Source organism: Scyliorhinus torazame, chromosome 12 (genome assembly GCF_047496885.1).
Source record: "Scyliorhinus torazame isolate Kashiwa2021f chromosome 12, sScyTor2.1, whole genome shotgun sequence".
Classification (NCBI taxonomy): domain Eukaryota; kingdom Metazoa; phylum Chordata; class Chondrichthyes; order Carcharhiniformes; family Scyliorhinidae; genus Scyliorhinus; species Scyliorhinus torazame.
This window is the reverse complement of record NC_092718.1, coordinates 72,965,271-72,991,239: the sequence shown is the minus strand read 5'-3', so window position 1 is coordinate 72,991,239 and position 25,969 is coordinate 72,965,271. Positions and strand designations below refer to the sequence as shown.

At 61.0% G+C, this 25,969-nt stretch overlaps 1 protein-coding gene across 6 annotated transcripts in view; it reads left to right on the top strand.

The window, feature by feature from the left end:
* LOC140386480 (dual specificity tyrosine-phosphorylation-regulated kinase 1A-like) overlaps positions 1-25,969 on the top strand; it is a 193,515-nt gene that overhangs the window by 124,013 nt on the left and 43,533 nt on the right. For 5 of the 6 annotated variants that reach the window (XM_072468861.1, XM_072468862.1, XM_072468859.1 and 2 more), the window contains 2 exons: positions 18,197-18,420; positions 19,110-19,229. In XM_072468861.1, the coding sequence (XP_072324962.1) occupies positions 18,277-18,420; positions 19,110-19,229 (264 nt within the window). In that variant the 5' untranslated portion in view covers positions 18,197-18,276. Of the gene's footprint in view, positions 1-17,309; positions 17,462-18,196; positions 18,421-19,109; positions 19,230-25,969 lie in introns of those variants that run through there. The other variant, XM_072468863.1, reaches the window with a different exon arrangement.

Sequence of the window (25,969 nt, the reverse complement as noted above, 5' to 3'; positions counted from 1 at the left end):
TCTGTCCCTTTCTCTCTCTGTCCCCCTCACTCTCTGTCCCTCCCTCTCTCTGCCCCTCTCCCTCTCTCTGCCCCCTCCCAGTCTCTGCCCCTCTCCCTCTCTCTGCCCCTCTCCCATGCTCTGTCCTTCTCCCTGTCCCTGTCCCCCCTCTCTCTCTCTACCCCTCTCTATATGTCCCTCTCTCTCTATCCCCCTCTCTCTCTATCCCCCTCTCTCTCTCTGCCCCCTCTCTCTCTCTGTCCCCTCTCTCTCTCTCTGTCCCCCTCTCTCTCTCTGTCCCCCTCTCTCTATCTCTGTCCCCCACTCTCTCTGTCCCTCTCTCTCTGTCCCCCTCTCTCTCTCTGTCCCCCTCTCTCTCTCTGTCCCTCTCTCTCTCTCTGTCCCTCTCTCTTTATCTCTGTCCCCCTCTCTTTCTCTGTCCCCCTCTCTCTGTCCATCTCTCTCTCTTTCTCTCTGTCCATCTCTCTCTCTTTCTCTCTGTCCCCCTCTCTCTCTGTCCCTCTCTCTCTGTCCCTCTCTATCTGTCCCCCTCTCTCTCTCTGTCCCCCTCTCTCTCTCTGTCCCCCCCTCTCTCTCTGCCCCTCTCTCTCTCTGCCCCTCTCTCTCTCTGTTCCCCCCTCTCTCTGTCCCCCCCTCTCTCTGCCCCCCCCCTCTCTGCCCCCCCCTCTCTGCCCCCCCCTCTCTCTCTGCCCCCCCTCTCTCTCTGTCCCCCCCTCTCTCTCTGTCCCCCCCTCTCTCTGTCCCCCCTCTCTTTCTCTGTCCCCCTCTCTCTTTCTCTCTGTCCATCTCTCTCTTTCTCTCTGTCCCCCTCTCTCTCTTTCTCTCTGTCCCCCCCTCTCTCTCTCTGTCCCCCTCTCTCTCTCTGTCCCCCCCTCTCTCTCTGTCCCCCCTCTCTCTCTGTCCCCCCCTCTCTCTCTGTCCCCCCCTCTCTCTCTGTCCTCCCCTCTCCCTCTGTCCCCCCCTCTCTCTCTGTCCCCCCCTCTCTCTCTGTCCCCCCCTCTCTTTCTCTGTCCCCCTCTCTCTGTCCATCTCTCTCTCTTTCTCTCTGTCCATCTCCTTCTCTTTCTCTCTGTCCCCCTCTCTCTCTGTCCCTCTCTATCTGTCCCTCTCTCTCTGTCCCCCCCTCTCTCTCTGTCCCCCCCTCTCTCTCTGTCCCCCCCTCTCTCTCTGTCCCCCCCTCTCTCTCTGTCCCCCCCTCTCTCTCTGTCCCCTCCTCTCTCTCTGTCCCCCTCTCTCTGTCCCCCTCTCTCTCTCTGTCCCCCTCTCTCTCTCTGTCCCCCTCTCTCTCTCTGTCCCCCTCTCTCTCTCTGTCCCCCTCTCTCTCTCTGTCCCCCTCTCTGTCTCTCTCTCTCTCTGTCCCGCTCTCTCTCTCTGTCCCGCTCTCTCTCTCTGTCCCGCTCTCCCTCTCTGTCCCGCTCTCCCTCTCTGTCCCGCTCTCCCTCTCTGTCCCGCTCTCCCTCTCTGTCCCGCTCTCTCTCTCTGTCCCGCTCTCTCTCTCTGTCCCCTCTCTCTCTCTCTCTGTCCCCTCTCTCTCTCTCTCTGTCCCTCTCTCCCTATCTCGATCTCTGTCTCTCTCTGTCCCCCTCTCTCTCTCTGTCCCACTCTCTCTCTCTGTCCCACTCTCTCCCTCTGAACATCTCTCTCCCTCTGAACCGCTCTCTCTCTCTGACCCTCTCTCTCTCTCTGCCCCTCTCTCTGCCCCTCTCTCTGTCCCTCTCTCTCTCTGTCCCTCTCTCTCTCTGTCCCTCTCTCTCTCTGTCCCTCTCTCTCTGTCCCTCTCTCTCTCTGTCCCTCTCTCTCTCTGTCCCTCTCTCTCTCTGTCCCTCTCCCTCTCTGTCCCTCTCCCTCTCTCTGTCCCTCTCCCTCTCTCTGTCCCTCTCCCTCTCTCTGTCCCTCTCCCTCTCTCTGTCCCTCTCCCTCTCTCTGTCCCTCTCCCTCTCTCTGCCCCTCTCCCTCTCTCTGTCCCTCTCCCTCTCTGTCCCTCTGTCTGCCCCTCTCCCTCTCTCAGTCCCTCTCCCATGCTCCATCAATCTCCCTCTCTCTCACCCTCCCTGTACCTGTCCCCCCCCTCTCTCTCTCTACCCCTCTCTATATGTCCCTCCCCCTCTCTGTCCCTCCCCCTCTCTGTCCCTCCCCCTCTCTGTCCCTCCCCCTCTCTGTCCCTCCCCCTCTCTGTCCCTCCCCCTCTCTGTCCCTGTCCCTCTCTGTCCCTGTCCCTCTCTGTCCCTGTCCCTCTCTGTCCCTGTCCCTCTCTGTCCCTCTCCCTCTCTGTCCCTCTCCCTCTGTCCCTCTCCCTCTGTCCCTCTCCCTCTGTCCCTCTCCCTCTGTCCCTCTGTCCCTCTCCCTCTGTCCCTCTGTCCCTCTCCATCTGTCCCTCTCCCTCTGTCCCTCTCTCTCTGTCCCATCCTCCCTGTCCCATTCTCTCTGTCCCTCTCCCTCTGTCCCTCTCCCTGTGTCCCTCTCCATCTGTCCCTCTCCCTCTGTCCCTCTCCCTCTCTCTCTGTCGCTCTCTCTTTCTCTCTATCTCTCTCTCTCTCTCTGTCCCTCACTCTCTGACCCCGTCATTCTCTGTCCCCCTCTCTCTCTCTCTGTCCCTCTCTGTCAGTTCTCTCTCTGTCTCTCTGTCCCTCTCTCTCTGTCCCTCTCTCTCTGTCCCTCTCTCTCTGTCCCTCTCTCTCTGTCCCTCTCTCTCTGTCCCTCTCTCTCTGTCCCTCTCTCTCTCCGACCCTCTCTCTCTGACCCTCTCTCTCTCTGTCCCTCCATCTCTCTGTCCCTCTCTCTCTCTCTGTCCATCTCTCTCTGTCCCCCTCTCTCTCTCTCTGTCCATCTCTCTCTGTCCCCCCCTCTCTCTCTGTCCATCTCTCTCTGTCCCCCCCTCTCTCTCTGTCCCCCCCTCTCTCTCTGTCCCCCCCCCTCTCTCTGTCCCCCCCCCTCTCTCTGTCCCCCCCCCCTCTCTCTGTCCCCCCCCCTCTCTCTCTGTCCCCCCCCCCCTCTCTCTGTCCCCCCCCCTCTCTCTGTCCCCCCCCCCTCTCTCTGTCCCCCCCCTCTCTCTGTCCCCCCCCTCTCTCTCTGTCCCCCCCCCCTCTCTCTGTCCCCCCCCCTCTCTCTGTCCCCCCCCCTCTCTCTGTCCCCCCCCCTCTCTCTGTCCCCCCCCCTCTCTCTGTCCCCCCCCTCTCTCTGTCCCCCCCCCCTCTCTCTGTCCCCCCCCCTCTCTCTGTCCCCCCCCCTCTCTCTGTCCCCCCCCTCTCTCTGTCTGTTCCCCCCCCTCTCTGTCTGTTCCCCCCCTCTCTGTCTGTTCCCCCCCTCTCTGTCTGTTCCCCCCCTCTCTGTCTGTTCCCCCCCTCTCTGTCTGTTCCCCCCCTCTCTCTCTGTCCCCCCCTCTCTCTCTGTCCCCCCCTCTCTCTCTGTCCCCCCCTCTCTCTCTGTCCCTCTCTCTCTCTCTGTCCCTCTCTCTCTCTGTCCCCCTCTCTGTCTCTCTCTCTCTCTCTGTCCCGCTCTCTCTCTCTGTCCCGCTCTCTCTCTCTGTCCCGCTCTCTCTCTCTGTCCCGCTCTCTCTCTCTGTCCCCTCTCTCTCTCTCTCTGTCCCCCTCTCTCTCTCTGTCCCACTCTCTCATCTGACCCTCTCTCTCCCACTGAACCTCTCTCTCTCTCTGACCCCCTCTCTCTCTGCCCCTCTCTCTGTCCCTCTCGCTCTCTGTCCCTCTCGCTCTCTGTCACTCTCTCTCTCTGTCCCTCTCTCTCTCTGTCCCTCTCTCCCTCTGACCCTCTCTCTCTGTCCTTCTCTCTCTCTGTCCCTGTCCCTCTCTGTCCCTCTCCCTCTCTCTGTCCCTCTCCCTCTCTCTGTCCCTCTCCCTCTGTCCCTCTCCCTCTGTCCCTCTGTCCCTCTCCCTCTGTCCCTCTCCCTCTGTCCCTCTCTCTCTGTCCCATCCTCCCTGTCCCATTCTCTCTGTCCCTCTCCCTCTGTCCCTCTCCCTCTGTCCCTCTCCCTGTGTCCCTCTCCATCTGTCCCTCTCCCTCTGTCCCTCTCCCTCTCTCTCTGTCGCTCTCTCTTTCTCTCTATCTCTCTCTCTCTCTCTGTCCCTCACTCTCTGACCCCGTCATTCTCTGTCCCCCTCTCTCTCTCTCTGTCCCCCTCTCTCTCTCTGTCCCCTCTCTCTCTCTCTCTGTCCCCCTCTCTCTCTCTGTCCCACTCTCTCATCTGACCCTCTCTCTCCCACTGAACCTCTCTCTCTCTCTGACCCCCTCTCTCTCTGCCCCTCTCTCTGTCCCTCTCGCTCTCTGTCCCTCTCGCTCTCTGTCCCTCTCGCTCTCTGTCACTCTCTCTCTCTGTCCCTCTCTCTCTCTGTCCCTCTCTCCCTCTGACCCTCTCTCTCTGTCCTTCTCTCTCTCTGTCCCTCTCCCTCTCTCTGTCCCTCTCCCTCTCTCTGTCCCTCTCCCTCTCTCTGTCCCTCTCCCTCTCTCTGTCCCTCTCCCTCTCTCTGCCCCTCTCCCTCTCTCAGTCCCTCTCCCATGCTCCGTCAATCTCCCTCTCTCTCCCCCTCTCTCCCCCTCCCTGTACCTGTCCCCCCCTCCCTGTACCTGTCCCCCCCTCCCTGTACCTGTCCCCCCCTCCCTGTACCTGTCCCCCCCCTCTCTCTCTCTACCCCTCTCTGTCCCTCCCCCTCTCTGTCCCTCCCCCTCTCTGTCCCTCCCCCTCTCTGTCCCTCCCCCTCTCTGTCCCTCCCCCTCTCTGTCCCTCCCCCTCTCTGTCCCTCCCCCTCTCTGTCCCTCCCCCTCTCTGTCCCTCCCCCTCTCTGTCCCTCCCCCTCTCTGTCCCTCCCCCACTCTGTCCCTCCCCCACTCTGTCCCTCCCCCACTCTGTCCCTCCCCCACTCTGTCCCTCCCCCTCTCTGTCCCTCCCCCTCTCTGTCCCTCCCCCACTCTGTCCCTCCCCCACTCTGTCCCTCCCCCACTCTGTCCCTCCCCCACTCTGTCCCTCCCCCACTCTGTCCCTCCCCCACTCTGTCCCTCCCCCACTCTGTCCCTCCCCCACTCTCTCCCTCCCCCACTCTCTCCCTCCCCCAATCTCTCCCTCCCCACTCTCTCCCTCCCCACTCTCTCCCTCCCCCTCTCTGTCCCTCCCCCTCTCTGTCCCTCCCCCTCTCTGTCCCTCCCCCTCTCTGTCCCTCCCCCTCTCTGTCCCTCCCCCTCTCTGTCCCTCCCCCTCTCTGTCCCTCCCCCTCTGTCCCTCCCCCTCTCTGTCCCACCCCCTCTCTGTCCCTCCCTCACTCTGTCCCTCCCCCACTCTGTCCCTCCCCCACTCTGTCCCTCCCCCACTCTGTCCTCCCCCACTCTGTCCTCCCCCACTCTGTCCCTCCCCCACTCTGTCCCTCCCCCACTCTGTCCCTCCCCCACTCTGTCCCATTCTCTCTGTCCCTCTCCCTCTGTCCCTCTCCCTCTGTCCCTCTCCCTCTGTCCCTCTCTCTCTCTCTGTCCCCCCCATCTCTCTCTGTCCCCCCCTCTCTCTCTGTCCCCTCCTCTCTCTCTGTCCCCCCCTCTCTCTCTGTCCCCTCCTCTCTCTCTGTCCCCCCTCTCTCTCTGTCCCCCCCTCTCTCTGTCCCCCCCCCTCTCTCTGTCCCCCCCTCTCTCTCTGTCCCCCCCTCTCTCTCTGTCCCCCCCTCTCTCTCTGTCCCCCCCTCTCTCTCTGTCCCCCCCTCTCTCTCTGTCCCCCTCTCTCTCTGTCCCCCTCTCTCTCTCTGTCCCGCTCTCTCTCTCTGTCCCGCTCTCTCTCTCTGTCCCGCTCTCTCTCTCTGTCCCGCTCTCTCTCTCTGTCCCGCTCTCTCTCTCTCTCTCTCTGTCCCCCTCTCTCTCTCTGTCCCTCTCTCCCTATCTCAATTTCTCTCTCTCTCTGACCCTCTCTCTCTCTGCCCCTCTCTCTCTCTGCCCCTCTCTCTGTCCCTCTCTCTCTCTGTCCCTCTGTCTCTCTGTCCCTCTCTCTCTCTCTCTGACCCTCTCTCTCTGTCCCTCTCCCTCTCTCTGTCCCTCTCCCTCTCTCTGTCCCTCTCCCTCTCTCTGTCCCTCTCCCTCTCTCTCTCCCTCTCTCTGCCCCTCTCCCTCTCTCTGCCCCTCTCCCTCTCTCAGTCCCTCTCCCATGCTCCGTCAATCTCCCTCTCTCTCCCCCTCCCTGTACCTGTCCCCCCCTCTATCTCTACCCCTCTCTATATGTGCCTCCCCCTCTCTGTCCCTCCCCTTCTCTGTCCCTCCCCCTCTCTGTCCCTCCCCCTCTCTGTCCCTCCCCCTCTCTGTCCCTCCCCCTCTCTGTCCCTCCCCCTCTCTGTCCCTCCCCCTCTCTGTCCCTCCCCCTCTCTGTCCCTCCCCCTCTCTGTCACTCCCCCTCTCTGTCCCTCCCCCTCTCTGTCCCTCCCCCTCTCTGTCCCTCCCCCTCTCTGTCCCTCCCCCTCTCTGTCCCTCCCCCTCTCTGTCCCTCCCCCTCTCTGTCCCTCTCCCTCTCTGTCCCACTCCCACTGTCCCTCTCCCTCTGTCCCTCTCTCTCTGTCCCTCTCTCTCTGTCCCTCCCTCTCTCTGTCCCTCCCCCTCTCTGTCCCTCCCGCTCTCTGTCCCTCCCGCTCTCTGTCCCTCCCCCTCTCTGTCCCTCCCCCTCTCTGTCCCTCCCCCTCTCTGTCCCTCCCCCTCTCTGTCCCTCCCCCTCTCTGTCCCTCCCCCTCTCTGTCCCTCCCCCTCTCTGTCCCTCCCCCTCTCTGTCCCTCCCCCACTCTGTCCCTCCCCCACTCTGTCCCTCCCCCACTCTGTCCCTCCCCCACTCTGTCCCTCCCCCACTCTGTCCCTCCCCACTCTGTCCCTCCCCCACTCTGTCCCTCCCCCACTCTGTCCCTCCCCCACTCTGTCCCTCCCCCTCTCTGTCCCTCCCCCTCTCTGTCCCTCCCCCTCTCTGTCCCTCCCCCTCTCTGTCCCTCCCCCTCCCTGTCCCTCCCCCTCCCTGTCCCTCCCCCTCCCTGTCCCTCCCCCTCCCTGTCCCTCCCCCACTCTGTCCCTCCCCCACTCTGTCCCTCCCCCTCTCTGTCCCTCCCCCTCTCTGTCCCTCCCCCTCTCTGTCCCTCCCCCTCTCTGTCCCTCCCCCTCCCTGTCCCTCCCCCTCCCTGTCCCTCCCCCTCCCTGTCCCTCCCCCTCCCTGTCCCTCCCCCTCCCTGTCCCTCCCCCTCCCTGTCCCATCCTCCCTGTCCCATTCTCTCTGTCCCTGTCCCTCTCCCTCTGTCCCTCTCCCACTGTCCCTCTCCCTCTGTCCCATCCTCTCTGTCCCTTTCTCTCTGTCCCATTCTCTCGGTCCCTCAGTCTCTGCCCCCCTCAGTCTCTGCCCCCCTCAGTCTCTGCCCCCCTCAGTCTCTGCCCCCCTCAGTCTCTGCCCCCCTCAGTCTCTGCCCCCCTCAGTCTCTGCCCCCCTCAGTCTCTGCCCCCTCAGTCTCTGCCCCCCTCAGTCTCTGCCCCCCTCAGTCTCTGCCCCCCTCAGTCTCTGCCCCCCTCAGTCTCTGCCCCCCTCAGTCTCTGCCCCCCTCAGTCTCTTCCCCCCTCAGTCTCTGCCCCCCTCAGTCTCTCTCTCTGTCCCTCTCTCTCTGTCTCTCTCTCTCTGTCCCTCTCTCCCTGTCCCTCTCTCTCTGTCCCTCTCTCTCTCTGTCCTCTCTCTCTTTGTCCCACTCTCTCTCTGTCCCCCTCTCGCTCTGTCCCTCTCTCTCTCTGTCCCTCTCTCTCTCTGTCTCTCTCTCTCTCTCTCTGTCCCTCTCTCTCTCTGTCCCTTTCTCTCTGGCCCTCAGTCTCTGACCCCATCAGTCTCTGTCCCCCTCTCTCTCTCTCTGTCCCTCTCTCTCAGTTCTCTCTCTGTCCCTCTCTCTCTCTGTCCCTTTCTCTCTGTCCCCCTCTCTCTCTGTCCCCCTCTCTGTCCCTCTCTCTCTCTGTCCCTCTCTCTCTCTGTCCCTCTCACTCTCTGGCTCTTTCTTTCTGTCCCCCTCTCTCTCTGTCCCCCTCTCTCTCTGTCCCCCTCTCTCTCTGTCCCCCTCAGTCTCTGTCCCCCTCAGTCTCTGTCCCCCTCAGTCTCTGTCCCTCTCTCTCTCTGCCTGTCCCTCTCTCTCTCTCTGTCCCTCTCTCTCTCTCTCTCTGTCCCTCTCTCTCTCTCTCTGTCCCTCTCTCTCTCTCTCTGTCCCCCTCTCTCTCTCTTTGTCCCTGTCTCTCTCTCTCTCTCTCTCTGTCCCTCTCTCTCTCTGTCCCTATCCCTCTCTCTCTCCCTGTCCCTCTCTCTCTCTCTCTGTCCCTCTCTCTGTCCCTCTCTCTCTCTCTCTGTCCCTCTCTCTCTCTGTCCCCCTCTCTCTCTGTCCCCCTCTCTCTCTGTCCCCCTCTCTCCCTGTCCCTCTCTCTCTCTCACTCTCTCTCTGTCCCTCTCCCCTCTCTCTCTCTCTGTCCCTCTCTCTCTCCCTCTGAACATCTCTCTCTCTCTGTCCCTCTCTCTCTGTCCCTCTCTCTCTGCCCCTCTCTGTCACTCTCTCTGTGTCCCTCTCTCTCTCTCTGTCCCTCTCTCTCTCTCTGTCCCTTTCTCACTCTGTCCCTTTCTCTCTCTGTCCCTTTCTCACTCTGTCCCTTTCTCTCTCTGTCCCTTTCTCTCTCTGTCCCCCTCACTCTCTGTCCCTCCCTCTCTCCTGCCCCTCTCCCTCTCTCTGCCCCCTCCCAGTCTCTGCCCCTCTCCCTCTCTCTGCCCCTCTCCATGCTCTGTCCTTCTCCCTGTCCCTGTCCCCCCCTCCCTCTCTCTACCCCTCTCTATATGTCCCGCCCCCTCTATGTCCCTCCCCCTCTATGTCCCCTCCCCCACTATGTCCCTCCCCCTCTATGTCCCTCCCCCTCTATGTCCCTCCCTTTCTTTGTCCCTCTCTCTCTCTCTGTCCCTCTCTATCTGTCCCTCTCTCTCTGTCCCCCTCTCTCTCTCTTCCCCCTCTCTCTCTCTGCCCCCCTCTCTCTCTCTGCCCCCTCTCTCTCTCTCTGTCCCCCTCTCTCTCTCTGTCCCTCTCTCTCTATCTCTGTCCCCCACTCTCTCTGTCCCCCCCCTCTCTCTGTCCCCCCCCTCTCTCTGTCCTCCCCTCTCTCTCTGTCCCCCTCTCTTTCTCTGTCCCCCTCTCTCTGTCCATCTCTCTCTCTTTCTCTCTGTCCCATCTCTCTCTCTTTCTCTCTGTCCCCCTCTCTCTCTGTCCCTCTCTATCTGTCCCCTCTCTCTCTGTCCCCCTCTCTCTCTCTGTCCCCCCCCTCTCTCTCTGCCCCCTCTCTCTCTCTGTCCCCCCCTCTCTCTGTCCCCCCCTCTCTCTGTCCCCCCCTCTCTCTGTCCCCCCCTCTCTCTGTCCCCCCCTCTTTCTGTCCCCCCCTCTTTCTGTCCCCCCCCTCTCTCTGTCCCCCCTCTCTCTGTCCCCCCCCCTCTCTCTGTCCCCCTCTCTTTCTCTGTCCCCCCCCCTCTCTCTGTCCCCCTCTCTTTCTCTGTCCCCCTCTCTCTTTCTCTCTGTCCCCCTCTCTTTCTCTGTCCCCCTCTCTCTTTCTCTCTGTCCATCTCTCTCTCTTTCTCTCTGTCCATCTCTCTCTCTGTCCACCCTCTCTCTCTCTCTCTCTGTCCCCCTCTCTCTCTCTGTCCCCCCCTCTCTCTCTGTCCCCCCCTCTCTCTCTGTCCCCCCCTCTCTCTCTGTCCCCCCCCTCTCCCTCTGTCCCCCCCTCTCTCCCTGTCCCCCCCTCTCTCCCTGTCCCCCCCTCTCTCTCTGTCCCCCCCTCTCTCTCTGTCCCCCCCTCTCTCTCTGTCCCCCCCTCTCTCTCTGTCCCCCCCTCTCTCTCTGTCCCTCTCTCTCTGTCTCTCTCTGTCCCTCTCTCTCTCTGTCCCTCTCTCTCTCTGTCCCTCTCTCTCTCTGTCCCTCTCGCTCTGTCCCCCTCACTCTCTGTTCTCCCTCTCTCTGTCCCCCTCTCTCTCTATCTGTACCTCTCTCTCTCTGCCCCTCTCTCTCTCTCTCTGTTCCCTCTCTCTGTCATCCTCTCTCTGTCCCACAATCTCTCTGTCCCACAATCTCTCTGTCCCACTAACTCTCTGTCCCAAACTCTCTCTGTCCCCTCTCTCTCTGTCCCCTCTCTCTCTGTCCCTCTCTATCTGTCCCTCTCTCTCTGTCCCCCCCTCTCTCTCTCTCTGTCTCCCTCTCTCTCTCTCTGCCCCCCTCTCTCTCTCTGTCCCCCTCTCTCTCTCTGTCCCTCTCTCTCTGTCCATCTCTCTCTGTCCCTCTCTATCTGCCCTCTCTATCTGTCCCTCTCTCTCTGTCCCCCTCTCTCTCTCTCTGTCTCCCTCTCTCTCTCTCTGTCCCCCCTCTCTCTCTCTGTCCCCCCTCTCTCCCTGTCCCTCTCTCTCTCTCTCTCTCTCACTCTCTCTCTGTCCCTCTCTCTCTCTCTGTCCCTCTCTCTCTGCCCCTCTCTGTCACTCTCTCTGTGTCCCTCTCTCTCTCTGTCCCTTTCTCACTCTGTCCCTTTCTCTCTCTGTCCCTTTCTCACTCTGTCCCTTTCTCTCTCTGTCCCTTTCTCTCTCTGTCCCCCTCACTCTCTGTCCCTCCCTCTCTCTGCCCCTCTCCCTCTCTCTGCCCCTCTCCCTCTCTCTGCCCCTCTCCCTCTCTCTGCCCCTCTCCCATGCTCTGTCCTTCTCCCTGTCCCTGTCCCCCCTCTCTCTCTCTACCCCTCTCTATATGTCCCTCCCCCTCTATGTCCCTCCCCCCTCTATGTCCCTCCTCCTCTATGTCCCTCCCTCTCTTTGTCCCTCTCTCTCTCTCTGTCCCTCTCTATCTGTCCCTCTCTCTCTATCCCCCCTCTCTCTCTATCCCCCCCTCTCTCTCTCTGCCCCCTCTCTCTCTCTGTCCCCTCTCTCTCTCTCTGTCCCCCTCTCTCTCTCTGTCCCTCTCTCTCTATCTCTGTCCCCCACTCTCTCTGTCCCCCCTCTCTCTGTCCCTCTCTCTCTGTCCCCCTCTCTCTCTCTGTCCCTCTCTCTCTCTCTGTCCCTCTCTCTCTATCTCTGTCCCCCTCTCTTTCTCTGTCCCCCTCTCTCTGTCCATCTCTCTCTCTTTCTCTCTGTCCATCTCTCTCTCTTTCTCTCTGTCCCCCTCTCTCTCTGTCCCTCTCTCTCTGTCCCCCTCTCTCTCTCTGTCCCCCCCTCTCTCTCTGCCCCTCTCTCTCTCTGCCCCTCTCTCTCTCTGTCCCCCCCTCTCTCCCCCCCCTCTCTCTGCCCCCCCACCTCTCTCTGCCCCCCCCCCCTCTCTCTGCCCCCCCCCCTCTCTCTGCCCCCCCTCTCTCTCTGCCCCCCTCTCTCTCTGTCCCCCCCTCTCTCTGTCCCCCCCTCTCTCTGTCCCCCCCCTCTCTCTGTCCCCCCCTCTTTCTCTGTCCCCCCTCTCTTTCTCTGTCCCCCCTCTCTCTTTCTCTCTGTCCATCTCTCTCTTTCTCTCTGTCCCCCTCTCTCTCTTTCTCTCTGTCCCCCCTGCTCTCTCTCTGTCCCCCTCTCTCTCTCTGTCCCCCTCTCTCTCTCTGTCCCCCCCTCTCTCTCTGTCCCCCCTCTCTCTCTGTCCCCCCTCTCTCTCTGTCCCCCCTCTCTCTCTGTCCCCCCCCTCTCTCTCTGTCCTCCCCTCTCCCTCTGTCCCCCCCTCTCTCTCTGTCCCCCCCTCTCTCTCTGTCCCCCCCCTCTCTCTCTGTCCCCCCCTCTCTCTCTGTCCCCCCCTCTCTTTCTCTGTCCCCCTCTCTCTGTCCATCTCTCTCTCTTTCTCTCTGTCCATCTCTCTCTCTTTCTCTCTGTCCCCCTCTCTCTCTGTCCCTCTCTATCTGTCCCTCTCTCTCTGTCCCCCTCTCTCTCTCTATCCCCCCCTCTCTCTCTGCCCCCTCTCTCTCTCTGTCCCCCCCTCTCTCTGCCCCCCCTCTCTCTCTGTCCCCCCCCCCTCTCTCTGTCCCCCCCCTCTCTCTGTCCCCCCCCCTCTCTCTGTCCCCCCCCTCTCTCTGTCCCCCCCCCCTCTCTCTGTCCCCCCCCCTCTCTCTGTCCCCCTCTCTTTCTCTGTCCCCCTCTCTCTTTCTCTCTGTCCATCTCTCTCTCTTTCTCTCTGTCCATCTCTCTCTCTTTCTCTCTCTCTCCCCCTCTCTCTCTCTCTCTGTCCCCCCCTCTCTATCTGTCCCCCCCTCTCTCTCTGTCCACCCCTCTCTCTCTGTCCCCCCCTCTCCCTCTGTCCCCCCCTCTCTCTCTGTCCCCCCCTCTCTCTCTGTCCCCCCCTCTCTCTCTGTCCCCCCCTCTCTCTCTGTCCCCCCCTCTCTCTCTGTCCCCCCCTCTCTCTCTGTCCCCCCCTCTCTCTCTGTCCCTCTCTCTCTGACTCTCTCTGTCCCTCTCTCTCTCTGTCCCTCTCTCTCTCTGTCCCTCTCTCTCTCTGTCCCTCTCTCTCTCTGTCTCTCTCTCTCTGTCCCTTTCTCTCTGTCCCTCTCGCTCTGTCCCCCTCACTCTCTGTTCTCCCCTCTCTCTGTCCCCCTCTCTCTCTATCTGTACCTCTCTCTCTCTGCCCCTCTCTCTCTCTCTCTGTCCCTCTCTCTGTCATCCTCTCTCTGTCCCACAATCTCTCTGTCCCACTAACTCTCTGTCCCACTCTCTCTCTGTCCATCTCTCTCTGTCCCTCTCTATCTGCCCTCTCTATCTGTCCCTCTCTGTCCCCCTCTCTCTCTCTCTGCCCCCCTCTCTCTCTCTGTCCCCCTCTCTCTCTCTGTCCCTCTCTCTCTGTCCCTCTCTATCTGCCCTCTCTATCTGTCCCTCTCTCTCTGTCCCCCTCTCTCTCTCTCTGTCCCCCCTCTCCTCTCTGTCCCCCCTCTCTCCCTGTCCCTCTCTCTCTCTCTCTCTCTCTCACTCTTCTCTCTGTCCCTCTCTCTCTCTCTGTCCCTCTCTCTCTCCCTCTGAACATCTCTCTCTCTCTGTCCCTCTCTCTCTGTCCCTCTCTCGCTCTGTCCCTTTCTCTCTCTGTCCCTTTCTCTCTCTGTCCCTTTCTCACTCTGTCCCTTTCTCTCTCTGTCCCCTTTCTCTCTCTGTCCCCCTCACTCTCTGTCCCTCCCTCTCTCTGCCCCTCTCCCCTCTCTCTGCCCCCTCCCAGTCTCTGCCCCTCTCCCTCTCTCTGCCCCTCTCCCTCTCTCTGCCCCTCTCCCTGCCCCTCTCCCTCTCTCTGCCCCTCTCCCATGCTCTGTCCTTCTCCCTGTCCCTGTCCCCCCCTCTCTCTCTCTACCCCTCTCTATATGTCCCTCCCCCTCTATGTCCCTCCCCCTCTATGTCCCTCCCCCTCTATGTCCCTCCCCCTCTATGTCCCTCCCCCTCTATGTCCCTCCCTCTCTTTGTCCCTCTCTCTCTCTGTCCCTCTCTCTCTGTCCCCCTCTCTCTCTCTGCCCCCTCTCTCTCTCTGCCCCCTCTCTCTCTCTCTGCCCCCCTCTCTCTCTCTCTGTCCCCCTCTCTCTCTCTGTCCCTCTCTCTCTATCTCTGTCCCCCACTCTCTCTGTCCCCCCCCTCTCTCTGTCCCCCCCTCTCTCTGTCCTCCCCTCTCTCTCTGTCCCCCCTCTCTCTGTCCCCTCTCTTTCTCTGTCCCCCTCTCTCTGTCCATCTCTCTCTCTTTCTCTCTGTCCATCTCTCTCTCTTTCTCTCTGTCCCCCTCTCTCTCTGTCCCTCTCTATCTGTCCCTCTCTCTCTGTCCCCCTCTCTCTCTCTGTCCCCCCCCTCTCTCTCTGCCCCCTCTCTCTCTCTGTCCCCCCCTCTCTCTGTCCCCCCCTCTCTCTGCCCCCCCTCTCTCTCTGTCCCCCCCCTCTCTCTGTCCCCCTCTCCTTCTCTGTCCCATCTCTCTCTCTTTCTCTCTGTCCATCTCTCTCTCTTTCTCTCTGTCCATCTCTCTCTCTTTCTCTCTGTCCCCCTCTCTCTCTCTGTCCCCCTCTCTCTCTCTGTCCCCCCCTCTCTCTCTGTCCCCCCCTCTCTCTCTGTCCCCCTCTCTCTCTGTCCCCCCCTCTCTCTCTGTCCCCCCCTCTCTCTCTGTCCCCCCCTCTCTCTCTGTCCCCCCCTCTCTCTCTGTCCCCCCCTCTCTCTCTGTCCCCCCCTCTCTCTCTGTCCCCCCTCTCTCTCTGTCCCTCTCTCTCTGTCTCTCTCTGTCCCTCTCTCCTCTCTGTCCCTCTCTCTCTCTGTCCCTCTCTCTCTCTGTCCCTCTCTCTCTCTGTCCCTCTCTCTCTGTCTCTCTCTCTCTGTCCCTCTCTCTCTGTCTCTTTCTCTCTGTCCCTCTCGCTCTGTCCCCCTCACTCTCTGTTCTCCCTCTCTCTGTCCCCCTCTCTCTCTATCTGTACCTCTCTCTCTCTGCCCCTCTCTCTCTCTCTCTGTCCCTCTCTCTGTCATCCTCTCTCTGTCCCACAATCTCTCTGTCCCACAATCTCTCTGTCCCACTAACTCTCTGTCCCACTAACTCTCTGTCCCACTCTCTCTCTGTCCATCTCTCTCTGTCCCTCTCTCTCTGTCCCTCTCTATCTGCCCTCTCTATCTGTCCCTCTCTCTCTGTCCCCCTCTCTCTCTCTCCCCTCTCTCTCTCTCTGCCCCCCTCTCTCTCTCTGTCCCCCCTCTCTCTCTCTCTGTCCCTCTCTCCCTCTCTCTGTCCCCCACTCTCTCTGTCCCCCCCCCTCTCTCTGTCCCCCCCCTCTCTCTGTCCCGCTCTCTTTCTCTGTCCCCTCTCTCTTTCTCTCTGTCCATCTCTCTCTCTTTCTCTCTGTCTATCTCTCTCTCTCTTTCTCTCTGTCCCCCTCTCTCTCTCTCTGTCCCCCCCTCTCTCTCTGTCCCCCCTCTCTCTCTCTGTCCCCCTCTCTCTCTCTGTCTCCCCCCCTCTCTCTCTGTCGCCCCCTCTCTCTCTGTCGCCCCCTCTCTCTCTGTCCCCCTCTCTCTCTGTCCCCCTCTCTCTCTCTGTCCCCCTCTCTCTCTCTGTCCCCCCTCTCTCTCTCTGTCCCCCTCTCTCTCTCTGTCCCCCCTCTCTCTCTCTGTCCCCCTCTCTCTCTCTGTCTCCCTCTCTCTCTCTGCCCCCTCTCTCTCTCTGTCCCCCTCTCTCTCTCTGTCCCCCTCTCTCTCTCTGTCCCCCCCCTCTCTCTGTCCCCCCCTCTCTCTCTGTCCCACCCTCTCTCTGTCCCACCCCTCTCTCTGTCCCCCTCTCTTTCTCTGTCCCCCTCTCTCTTTCTCTCTGTCCATCTCTCTCTCTTTCTCTCTGTCCATCTCTCTCTCTTTCTCTCTGTCCCACTCTCTCTCTCTCTGTCCCCCCCTCTCTCTCTGTCCCCCCCTCTCTCTCTGTCCCCCCCTCTCTCTCTGTCCCCCCCCTCTCTCTCTGTCCCCCCCCTCTCTCTGTGTCCCCCCCTCTCTCTCTGTCCCCCCCTCTCTCTCTGTCCCCCCCTCTCTCTCTGTCCCCCCCTCTCTCTCTGTCCCCCCCCTCTCTCTCTGTCCCCCCCTCTCTCTCTGTCCCCTCTCTCTCTCTGTCCCCCCCCTCTCTCTCTGTCCCTCTCTCTCTGTCTCTCTCTCTTTCAGTTCTCTCTCTGTCCCTCTCTCTCTCTGTCCCTCTCTCTCTCTGTCCCTCTCTCTCTCTGTCCCTCTCTCTCTGTCCCTCTCTCTCTGTCCCTCTCTAGCTGTCCCTTTCTCTCTGTCCCTCTCGCTCTGTCCCCCTCACTCTCTGTTCTCCCTCTCTGTCCCCCTCTCTCTGTCCCTCTCTAGCTGTCCCTTTCTCTCTGTCCCTCTCGCTCTGTCCCCCTCACTCTCTGTTCTCCCTCTCTCTGTCCCTCTCTCTCTGTCACTCTCTCTCTGTCCCTCTCTCTCTGTCCATCTCTGTCTGTCCCTCTCTATCTGTCCCCTCTCTATCTGTCCCTCTCTATCTGTCCCTCTCTATCTGTCCCTCTCTCTCTGTCCCCCTCTCTCTCTCTGTCCCCCTCTCTCTCTCTGTCCCTCTCTCTCTCTCTCTGTCCCCCCCCTCTCTCTCTGTCCCCCCCTCTCTCTGTCCCCCTCTCTTTCTCTGTCCCCCTCTCTCTTTCTCTCTGTCCATCTCTCTCTCTTTCTCTCTGTCCATCTCTCTCTCTTTCTCTCTGTCCCTCTCTCTCTCTGTCCCCCTCTCTCTCTCTCTGTCCCACCCTCTCTCTCTGTCCCCCCCCTCTCTCTCTGTCCCCCCCTCTCTCTCTGTCCCCCCCTCTCTCTCTGTCCCCCCCTCTCTCTCTGTCCCTCTCTCTCTGTCCCCCTCTCTCTCTGTCCCCCCTCTCTCTCTCTGTCCCCCTCTCTCTCTGTCCCCCTCTCTCTCTCTGTCCCCCTCTCTCTCTCTGTCCCCCCCTCTCTCTCTGTCGCCCTCTATCTCTCTGTCCCCCTCTCTCTCCCTGTCCCCCTCTCTCTCCCTGTCCCCCTCTCTCTCCCTGTCCCCCTCTCTCTCCCTGTCCCCCTCTCTCTCCCCTGTCCCCCCTCTCTCTCTCTGTCCCCCTCTCTCTCTGTCCCCCCTCTCTCTCTCTCTCTGTCCCCCCTCTCTCTCTGTCCCCCTCTCTCTCTGTCCCCCTCTCTCTCTCTGTCCCCCCTCTCTCTCTCTGTCCCCCCCTCTCTCTCTCTCTCCCCCCTCTCTCTCTCTGTCCCCCTCTCTCTCTGTCCCCCTCTCTCTCTGTCCCCCTCTCTCTCTCTGTCCCCCCTCTCTCTCTCTGTCCCCCTCTCTCTCTCTCTGTCCCCCCCTCTCTCTCTTTGTCCCCCTCTCTCTCTCTCTGTCCCCCTCTCTCTCTCTCTGTCCCCCTCTCTCTCTCTCTGTCCCCCTCTCTCTCTCTCTGTCCCCCCTCTCTCTCTCTCTGTCCCCCTCTCTCTCTCTCTGTCCCCCCTCTCTCTCTCTCTGTCCCCCCTCTCTCTCTCTCTGTCCCCCCCCCTCTCTCTCTCTGTCCCCCTCTCTCTCTCTGTCCCCCTCTCTCTCTCTGTCCCCCCCTCTCTCTCTGTCCCCCCCCTCTCTCTCTGTCCCCCTCTCTCTCTGTCCCCCCTCTCTCTCTGTCCTTCTCCCTCTCTCTGTCCCTCTCCCTCTCTCTGTCCCTCTCCCTCTCTTTCTCTCTGTCCCTCTCCCCCTCTCTCTCTCTCTGTCCCTCCCCCTCTCTCTCTCTCTGTCCCCCCCCTCTCTCTCTCTCTCTCTCTGTCCATCTCTCTCTCTTTCTCTCTGTTCCCCTCTCTCTCTCTGTCCATCTCTCTCTCTTTCTCTCTGTCCCCCTCTCTCTCTCTGTCCCCCCCCCCTCTCTCTCTGTCCCCCCTCTCTCTCTTTCTCTCTGTCCCTCTCTCTCTCTCTCTCTGTGGTTCTCACCAGTGTCCTCGGGCCCTGAACTCAAAATCACATAAAGCAGATAACCTGCACGGTGGCGCGGTGGTTCACATTGCTGCCTCACGGCATTGAGGTCCCAGGTTCGATCCCGACTCAGTCACTGTCCGTGTGGAGTTTGCACATTCCGTGTTTGCGTGGGTTTCACCCCCACAACCCAAAAGATGTGCAAGGTCGGCGGATTGGCCACGCTAAATTGGAAAAAATGTATTGGATACTCTAAATTTTAAAAAACAGCAGATAACCTGGGTCGTTATCACATTGCTGATTTTGGGAGCTTGCGGTGTGTGAATTGGATGCTGCATATTCTACTTAGCAACAGTGATCTCACTTCAACAAAAAAGTTATTGATAACTGCAAGCGGTCCTGACATGTCGAAAGTCACTGGAGAAATGCAAGAAGTTCTTCATTTGTGTGTCTGCGTGTGTGCGTCACTGCATCTGTGCGGTCTACATCTGCATGTGCGTGTGTCTGCATGTGTGTCTCTGCGTTCGTGTATCTGCACATGTGTGTATGCCCGCGTCTGTGCGTGCGTTTCTCTGTGTATGCCCGCGTTTCTCTGTGTCCGCGCGTTTCTCTGTGTCCGCGCGTTTCTCTGTGTCTGCGTGCGTATGTCTGCGCCTGTGGCGTTTGTCTGCATCTGCGTGTGTTTGTGCGTCTGCGCGCATTTGTCTGTGTGTGTGTCCTCCTGTGGGCGTGTGTCCTCCTGTGGGTTTGTGTCTGTACGTCTCTGCTCCTGTATGTGTATGCATGTGTGTGTGTCTGATGTGAGATTTCATTTCCTGACTGACTACCTTTTCCCTGTTATGTACACACAGGTGGGACCAGCTCAGGATGCAAGCCGCCCTCCTCGCACTGCTTGGCCGCCTCATTTGGCTTCACCCCCGCTGAGCCCAGCATGTCAAACCAGCACGGGCAGCTGCCTCTTGGCAACGTGCAGCCCATGTGTGAACTCCAGCAGGTCCGGCAGGGACATCACTGGGGCGTGACCGCTGGCCGGGCACCCACATCTGACCACCAGAGAGGCAACCACAGCGACAGGGTATGTCCAGTTGTTTGGGGAGGGTTGGCGTCCAGTAATGTACACGTTAAGACAAGTGGTGATTATTCTTTTGCATGCCCAGCTTCAGAGAGCAAGACTAGAGGCCATGTTGCTCAGGCCATGCCTGTCGGTCATTTCTCCCCCCTAAGCCTCATTGGGTCACACTGCCCTCCAGTCTCTCTTCACCTACTCACCTAGGTAGTGAATGCTGACCCGCTATTTGACCACAGGAGCTTCTCTCTAGATGCCCTTGAACTGAGTTGCTCGGCCATTTCGGAATGCACTTAAGAATGAACCACACATACTAGCCAGAGATGGGTAAGGATGGCAGATTTCCTCCCCTTAAAGTTATTAATGAACCTGGTGTTTTTTTAACGTCAAACCATAGTTTCATGATTGCCGTTGCTGAGATTAGTTACTGTAACAACGGCTCATTCATTTGGATTAGCCCGTGCCCATTTTTAAAATCTTGCAGCCTAGCAAGAGGACAACTTTTTTCCACCAAAAAGAAATCTAATATAATTTCAGTTTTGTACTGCGCAGAGTAAAGGCGCAGTGTGCTTTCCCTTCCCTCCCTCCCTCCCCCCCTCCCTCCCTCCCCACTTGCCCAAGCTCTGTGAGTGTGTCAGGAGGTTTGGGATGAAGCCCTGTAGTGCATGTATTTCCCTAACTGCTGTCTCCCTATGCAGGTGCTCTCGGACATGACAATCCTACAGAGGAGGATCCCACTTAGCTTCCGTGAGCCTGGGACGGCACCCCTGAGGAAGCTCTCGGTGGATTTGATTAAGACGTACAAGCACATTAATGAGGTGAGATAGCAACCCTTGTGGTTCATGTGAGACAGCCTGCATAGCTCTCTTTGCTTCATGCTGCACTGTTTGTCCCACTGCACCAGCCCAGAAATATTAACTCCCATCAGGTTACACAGCTTCCAGTCACCTCCCCACTCATCTCACCCAAATATCATTCTGTCTGTGTGAGCACCAACAGGATGTTTGACAGTTGCTGCCAGCTAACTCTAATCAGTTTCTCCAGTGTCCTCTGCCTCTGACACATCCCCTCACTCATGTGAGGGTTGAGGCAGGGAGGACTGTTCAGAGGGTGAGGACTGTTCATATAGTGAGGGAGTGAGGATTATTCAGAGGGTGAGGGAGCAAGGAGCGTTCAGGGGGTGAGGGAGCGAGGAGCATTCGGAGGGTGAGGGAGCGAGGAGCGATCAGAGGGTGAGGGAGCGAGGAGCGTTCAGAGGGTGAGAGAGCGAGGAGCATTCAGAGGGTGAGAGAGCGAGGAGCATTCGGAGGGTGAGGGAGCGTTCAGGGGGTGAGGGAGCGAGGAGCGTTCAGAGGGTGTGGGAGTGAGGACTATTCAGAGGGTGAGGGAGCGAGGAGCGTTCAGAGGGTGAGGGAGCGAGGAGCGTTCAGAGGGTGAGAGAGCGAGGAGCGTTCAGAGGGTGAGAGAGCGAGGAGCATTCAGAGGGTGAGGGAGCGAGGAGCATTCGGAGGGTGAGGGAGCGTTCAGAGGGTGAGGGAGCAAGGAGCGTTCAGAGGGTGAGGGAGCGAGGAGCGTTCAGAGGGTGAGGGAGCGAGGAGCGTTCAGAGGGTGAGGGAGTGAGGAGCGTTCAGAGGGTGAGGGAGCGAGGAGCATTCAGAGGGTGAGGGAGCGAGGAGCGTTCAGAGGGTGAGGGAGTGAGGACTATTCAGAGGGTGAGGGAGCGAGGAGCGTTCAGAGGGTGAGGGAGCGAGGAGCGTTCAGAGGGTGAGGGAGTGAGGAGCGTTCAGAGGGTGAGGGAGCGAGGAGCATTCAGAGGGTGAGGGAGCGAGGAGCGTTCAGAGGGTGAGGGAGTGAGGACTATTCAGAGGGTGAGGGAGCGAGGAGCGTTCAGAGGGTGAGGGAGTGAGGACCATTCAGAGGGTGAGGGAGCGAGGAGCATTCAGAGGGTGAGGGAGCGAGGAGCGTTCGGAGGGTGAGAGAGCGAGGAGCATTCGGAGGGTGAGGGAGCGAGGAGCGTTCAGGGTGAGGGAGCACGGAGCGTTCAGAGGGTGAGGGAGCGAGGAGCGTTCAGAGGGTGAGGGAGCGAGGAGCGTTCAGAGGGTGAGGGAGCGAGGAGCGTTCAGAGGGTGAGGGAGCGAGGAGAGTTCAGAGGGTGAGGGAGCGAGGAGCGTTCAGAGGGTGAGGGAGGGAGGAGCGTTCAGAGGGTGAGGGAGCACGGAGCGTTCAGAGGGTGAGGGAGCGAGGAGCGTTCAGAGGGTGAGGGAGCACGGAACGTTCAGAGGGTGAGGGAGCACGGAGCGTTCAGAGGGTGAGGGAGCGAGGAGCGTTCAGAGGGTGAGGGAGCGAGGAGCGTTCAGAGGGTGAGGGAGCGAGGAGCGTTCAGAGGGTGAGGGAGCGAGGAGCGTTCAGAGGGTGAGGGAGCGAGGAGCGTTCAGAGTGTGAGGGAGTGAGGACTATTCAGAGGGTGACGCAGCACGGAGCGTTCAGAGGGTGAGGGAGCGAGGAGCATTCAGAGGGTGAGGGAGCGAGGAGCGTTCAGAGGGTGAGGGAGTGAGGACTATTCAGAGGGTGAGGGAGCGAGGAGCGTTCAGAGGGTGAGGGAGTGAGGACTATTCAGAGGGTGAGGGAGCGAGGAGCATTCAGAGGGTGAGGGAGCGAGGAGCGTTCGGAGGGTGAGGGAGCGAGGAGCGTTCAGAGGGTGAGGGAGCGAGGAGCGTTCAGAGGGTGAGGGAGCGAGGAGCGTTCAGAGGGTGAGGGAGCGAGGAGCGTTCAGAGGGTGAGGGAGCGAGGAGCGTTCAGAGGGTGAGGGAGCGAGGAGCGTTCAGAGGGTGAGGGAGCGAGGAGCGTTCAGAGGGTGAGGGAGCGAGGAGCGTTCAGAGGGTGAGGGAGCGAGGAGCGTTCAGAGGGTGAGGGAGCGAGGAGCGTTCAGAGGGTGAGGGAGCGAGGAGCGTTCAGAGGGTGAGGGAGCGAGGAGCGTTCAGAGGGTGAGGGAGCGAGGAGCGTTCAGAGGGTGAGGGAGCGAGGAGCGTTCAGAGGGTGAGGGAGCGAGGAGCGTTCAGAGGGTGAGGGAGCGAGGAGCGTTCAGAGGGTGAGGGAGCGAGGAGCGTTCAGAGGGTGAGGGAGCGAGGAGCGTTCAGAGGGTGAGGGAGCGAGGAGCGTTCAGAGGGTGAGGGAGCGAGGAGCGTTCAGAGGGTGAGGGAGCGAGGAGCGTTCAGAGGGTGAGGGAGCGAGGAGCGTTCAGAGGGTGAGGGAGCGAGGAGCGTTCAGAGGGTGAGGGAGCGAGGAGCGTTCAGAGGGTGAGGGAGCGAGGAGCGTTCAGAGGGTGAGGGAGCGAGGAGCGTTCAGAGGGTGAGGGAGCGAGGAGCGTTCAGAGGGTGAGGGAGTGAGGACTATTCAGAGGGTGAGGGAGCGAGGAGCGTTCAGAGGGTGAGGGAGCGAGGAGCGTTCAGAGGGTGAGGGAGGGAGGAGCGTTCAGAGGGTGAGGGAGCGAGGAGCGTTCAGAGGGTGAGGGAGCGAGGAGCGTTCAGAGGGTGAGGGAGCGAGGAGCGTTCAGAGGGTGAGGGAGGGAGGAGCGTTCAGAGGGTGAGGGAGCGAGGAGCGTTCAGAGGGTGAGGGAGCGAGGAGCGTTCAGAGGGTGAGGGAGCGAGGAGCGTTCAGAGGGTGAGGGAGGGAGGAGCGTTCAGAGGGTGAGGGAGCGAGGAGCGTTCAGAGGGTGAGGGAGCGAGGAGCGTTCAGGGTGAGGGAGCGAGGAGCGTTCAGAGGGTGAGGGAGCGAGAAGCGTTCAGAGGGTGAGGGAGCGAGGAGCGTTCAGAGGGTGAGGGAGGGAGGAGCGTTCAGAGGGTGAGGGAGCACGGAGCGTTCAGAGGGTGAGGGAGCGAGGAGCGTTCAGAGGGTGAGGGAGCGAGAAGCGTTCAGAGGGTGAGGGAGCGAGGAGCGTTCAGAGGGTGAGGGAGCACGGAGCGTTCAGAGGGTGAGGGAGCGTTCAGAGGGTGAGGGAGCGAGGAGCATTCAGAGGGTGAGGGAGCGAGGAGCGTTCAGAGGGTGAGGGAGCGAGGAGAGTTCAGAGGGTGAGGGAGCGAGGAGCGTTCAGAGGGTGAGGGAGGGAGGAGCGTTCAGAGGGTGAGGGAGCGAGGAGCGTTCAGAGGGTGAGGGGAGCGAGGAGCGTTCAGAGGGTGAGGGAGCGAGGAGCGTTCAGAGGGTGAGGGAGCACGGAGCGTTCAGAGGGTGAGGGAGCGAGGAGCGTTCAGAGGGTGAGGGAGCGAGGAGCGTTCAGAGGGTGAGGGAGCGAGGAGCGTTCAGAGGGTGAGGGAGCGAGGAGCGTTCAGAGGGTGAGGGAGCGAGGAGCGTTCAGAGGGTGAGGGAGCGAGGAGCGTTCAGAGGGTGAGGGAGCGTTCAGAGGGTCAGGGAGCGAGGAGCGTTCAGAGGGTGAGGGAGCGAGGAACGTTCAGAGGGTGAGGGAGCGAGGAGCATTCAGAGGGTGAGGGAGCGTTCAGAGGGTGAGGGAGCGAGGAGCGTTCAGAGGGTGAGGGAGCGTTCAGAGGGTGAGGGAGCGAGGAGCGTTCAGAGGGTGAGGGAGCGAGGAGCGTTCAGAGGGTGAGGGAGCGTTCAGAGGGTGAGGGAGCGAGGAGCGTTCAGAGGGTGAGGGAGCACGGAGCGTTCAGAGGGTGAGGGAGCGAGGAGCGTTCAGAGGGTGAGGGAGCGTTCAGAGGGTGAGGGAGCGAGGAACGTTCAGAGGGTGAGGGAGCGAGGAGCGTTCAGAGGGTGAGGGAGCGTTCAGAGGGTGAGGGAGCGAGGAGCGTTCAGAGGGTGAGGGAGCACGGAGCGTTCAGAGGGTGAGGGAGCGAGGAGCGTTCAGAGGGTGAGGGAGCGTTCAGAGGGTGAGGGAGCGAGGAGCATTCAGAGGGTGAGGGAGCGAGGAGCGTTCAGAGGGTGAGGGAGCGAGGACGGTTCAGAGGGTGAGGGAGCGAGGAGCGTTCAGAGGGTGAGGGAGCGTCAGGAGTGAGCAGGCAGCGTTCAGAGGGTGAGGGAGCGAGGAGCATTCAGAGGGTGAGGGAGCGAGGAGCGTTCGGAGGGTGAGGGAGCAGGGAGCGTTCAGAGGGTGAGGGAGTGAGGAGCGTTCAGAGGGTGAGGGAGCGAGGAGCATTCAGAGGGTGAGAGAGCGAGGAGCGTTCAGAGGGTGAGTGAGCGAGGAGCGTTCAGAGGGTGAGGGAGCGAGGAGCGTTCAGAGGGTGAGGGAGCGAGGAGCGTTCAGAGGGTGAGGGAGCGAGGAGCGTTCAGAGCGTGAGAGAGCGAGGAGCGTTCAGAGGGTGAGGGAGCGAGGAGCATTCAGAGGGTGAGGGAGCGAGGAGCGTTCAGAGGGTGAGGGAGCGAGGAGCGTTCAGAGGGTGAGGAAGCGTTCAGAGGGTGACGGAGCGAGGAGCGTTCAGAGGTTGAGGGAGCACGGAGCGTTCAGAGGGTGAGGGAGCGTTCAGAGGGTGAGGGAGCGAGGAGCGTTCAGAGGGTGAGGGAGCGAGGAGCGTTCAGAGGGTGAGGGAGCGAGGAGCGTTCAGAGGGTGAGGGAGCGAGGAGCGTTCAGAGGGTGAGGGAGCGTCAGGAGTGAGCAGGGAGCGTTCAGAGGGTGAGGGAGCGAGGAGCATTCAGAGGGTGAGGGAGCGAGGAGCGTTCGGAGGGTGAGGGAGCAGGGAGCGTTCAGAGGGTGAGGGAGCGAGGAGCGTTCAGAGGGTGAGGGAGCGAGGAGCATTCAGAGGGTGAGGGAGCGAGGAGCGTTCAGAGGGTGAGGGAGCGAGGAGCTTTCAGAGGGTGAGGGAGCGAGGAGCGTTCAGAGGGTGAGGGAGCGAGGAGCGTTCAGAGGGTGAGGGAGCGAGGAGCGTTCAGAGGGTGAGGGAGCGAGGAGCGTTCAGAGGGTGAGGGAGCGAGGAGCGTTCAGAGGGTGAGGGAGCGAGGAGCGTTCAGAGGGTGAGGGAGCACGGAGCGTTCAGAGGGTGAGGGAGCGTTCAGAGGGTGAGGGAGCGAGGAGCATTCAGAGGGTGAGGGAGCGAGGAGCGTTCAGAGGGTGAGGGAGCACGGAGCGTTCAGAGGGTGAGGGAGCACGGAGCGTTCAGAGGGTGAGGGAGCGAGGAGCGTTCAGAGGGTGAGGGAGCGAGGAGCGTTCAGAGGGTGAGGGAGCGAGGAGCGTTCAGAGGGTGAGGGAGCACGGAGCGTTCAGAGGGTGAGGGAGCACGGAGCGTTCAGAGGGTGAGGGAGCGAGGAGCGTTCAGAGGGTGAGGGAGCGAGGAGCGTTCAGAGGGTGAGGGAGCGAGGAGCGTTCAGAGGGTGAGGGAGCGAGGAGCGTTCAGAGGGTGAGGGAGCGAGGAACGTTCAGAGGGTGAGGGAGCACGGAGCGTTCAGAGGGTGAGGGAGCGTTCAGAGGGTGAGGGAGCGAGGAGCGTTCAGAGGGTGAGGGAGCACGGAGCGTTCAGAGGGTGAGGGAGCGAGGAGCGTTCAGAGGGTGAGGGAGCGTTCAGAGGGTGAGGGAGCGAGGAGCGTTCAGAGGGTGAGGGAGCGAGGAGCGTTCAGAGGGTGAGGGAGCGTTCAGAGGGTGAGGGAGCGAGGAGCATTCAGAGGGTGAGGGAGCGAGGAGCGTTCAGAGGGTGAGGGAGCGAGGACGGTTCAGAGGGTGAGGGAGCGAGGAGCGTTCAGAGGGTGAGGGAGCGTCAGGAGTGAGCAGGCAGCGTTCAGAGGGTGAGGGAGCGAGGAGCATTCAGAGGGTGAGGGAGCGAGGAGCGTTCGGAGGGTGAGGCAGCAGGGAGCGTTCAGAGGGTGAGGGAGTGAGGAGCGTTCAGAGGGTGAGGGAGCGAGGAGCATTCAGAGGGTGAGAGAGCGAGGAGCGTTCAGAGGGTGAGTGAGCGAGGAGCGTTCAGAGGGTGAGGGAGCGAGGAGCGTTCAGAGGGTGAGGGAGCGAGGAGCGTTCAGAGGGTGAGGGAACGAGGAGCGTTCAGAGCGTGAGAGAGCGAGGAGCGTTCAGAGGGTGAGGGAGCGAGGAGCATTCAGAGGGTGAGGGAGCGAGGAGCGTTCAGAGGGTGAGGGAGCGAGGAGCGTTCAGAGGGTGAGGAAGCGTTCAGAGGGTGACGGAGCGAGGAGCGTTCAGAGGTTGAGGGAGCACGGAGCGTTCAGAGGGTGAGGGAGCGTTCAGAGGGTGAGGGAGCGAGGAGCGTTCAGAGGGTGAGGGAGCGAGGAGCGTTCAGAGGGTGAGGGAGCGAGGAGCGTTCAGAGGGTGAGGGAGCGAGGAGCGTTCAGAGGGTGAGGGAGCGTCAGGAGTGAGCAGGGAGCGTTCAGAGGGTGAGGGAGCGAGGAGCGTTCGGAGGGTGAGGGAGCAGGGAGCGTTCAGAGGCTGAGGGAGCGAGGAGCGTTCAGAGGGTGAGGGAGCGAGGAGCATTCAGAGGGTGAGGGAGCGAGGAGCGTTCAGAGGGTGAGGGAGCGAGGAGCTTTCAGAGGGTGAGGGAGCGAGGAGCGTTCAGAGGGTGAGGGAGCGAGGAGCGTTCAGAGGGTGAGGGAGCGAGGAGCGTTCAGAGGGTGAGGG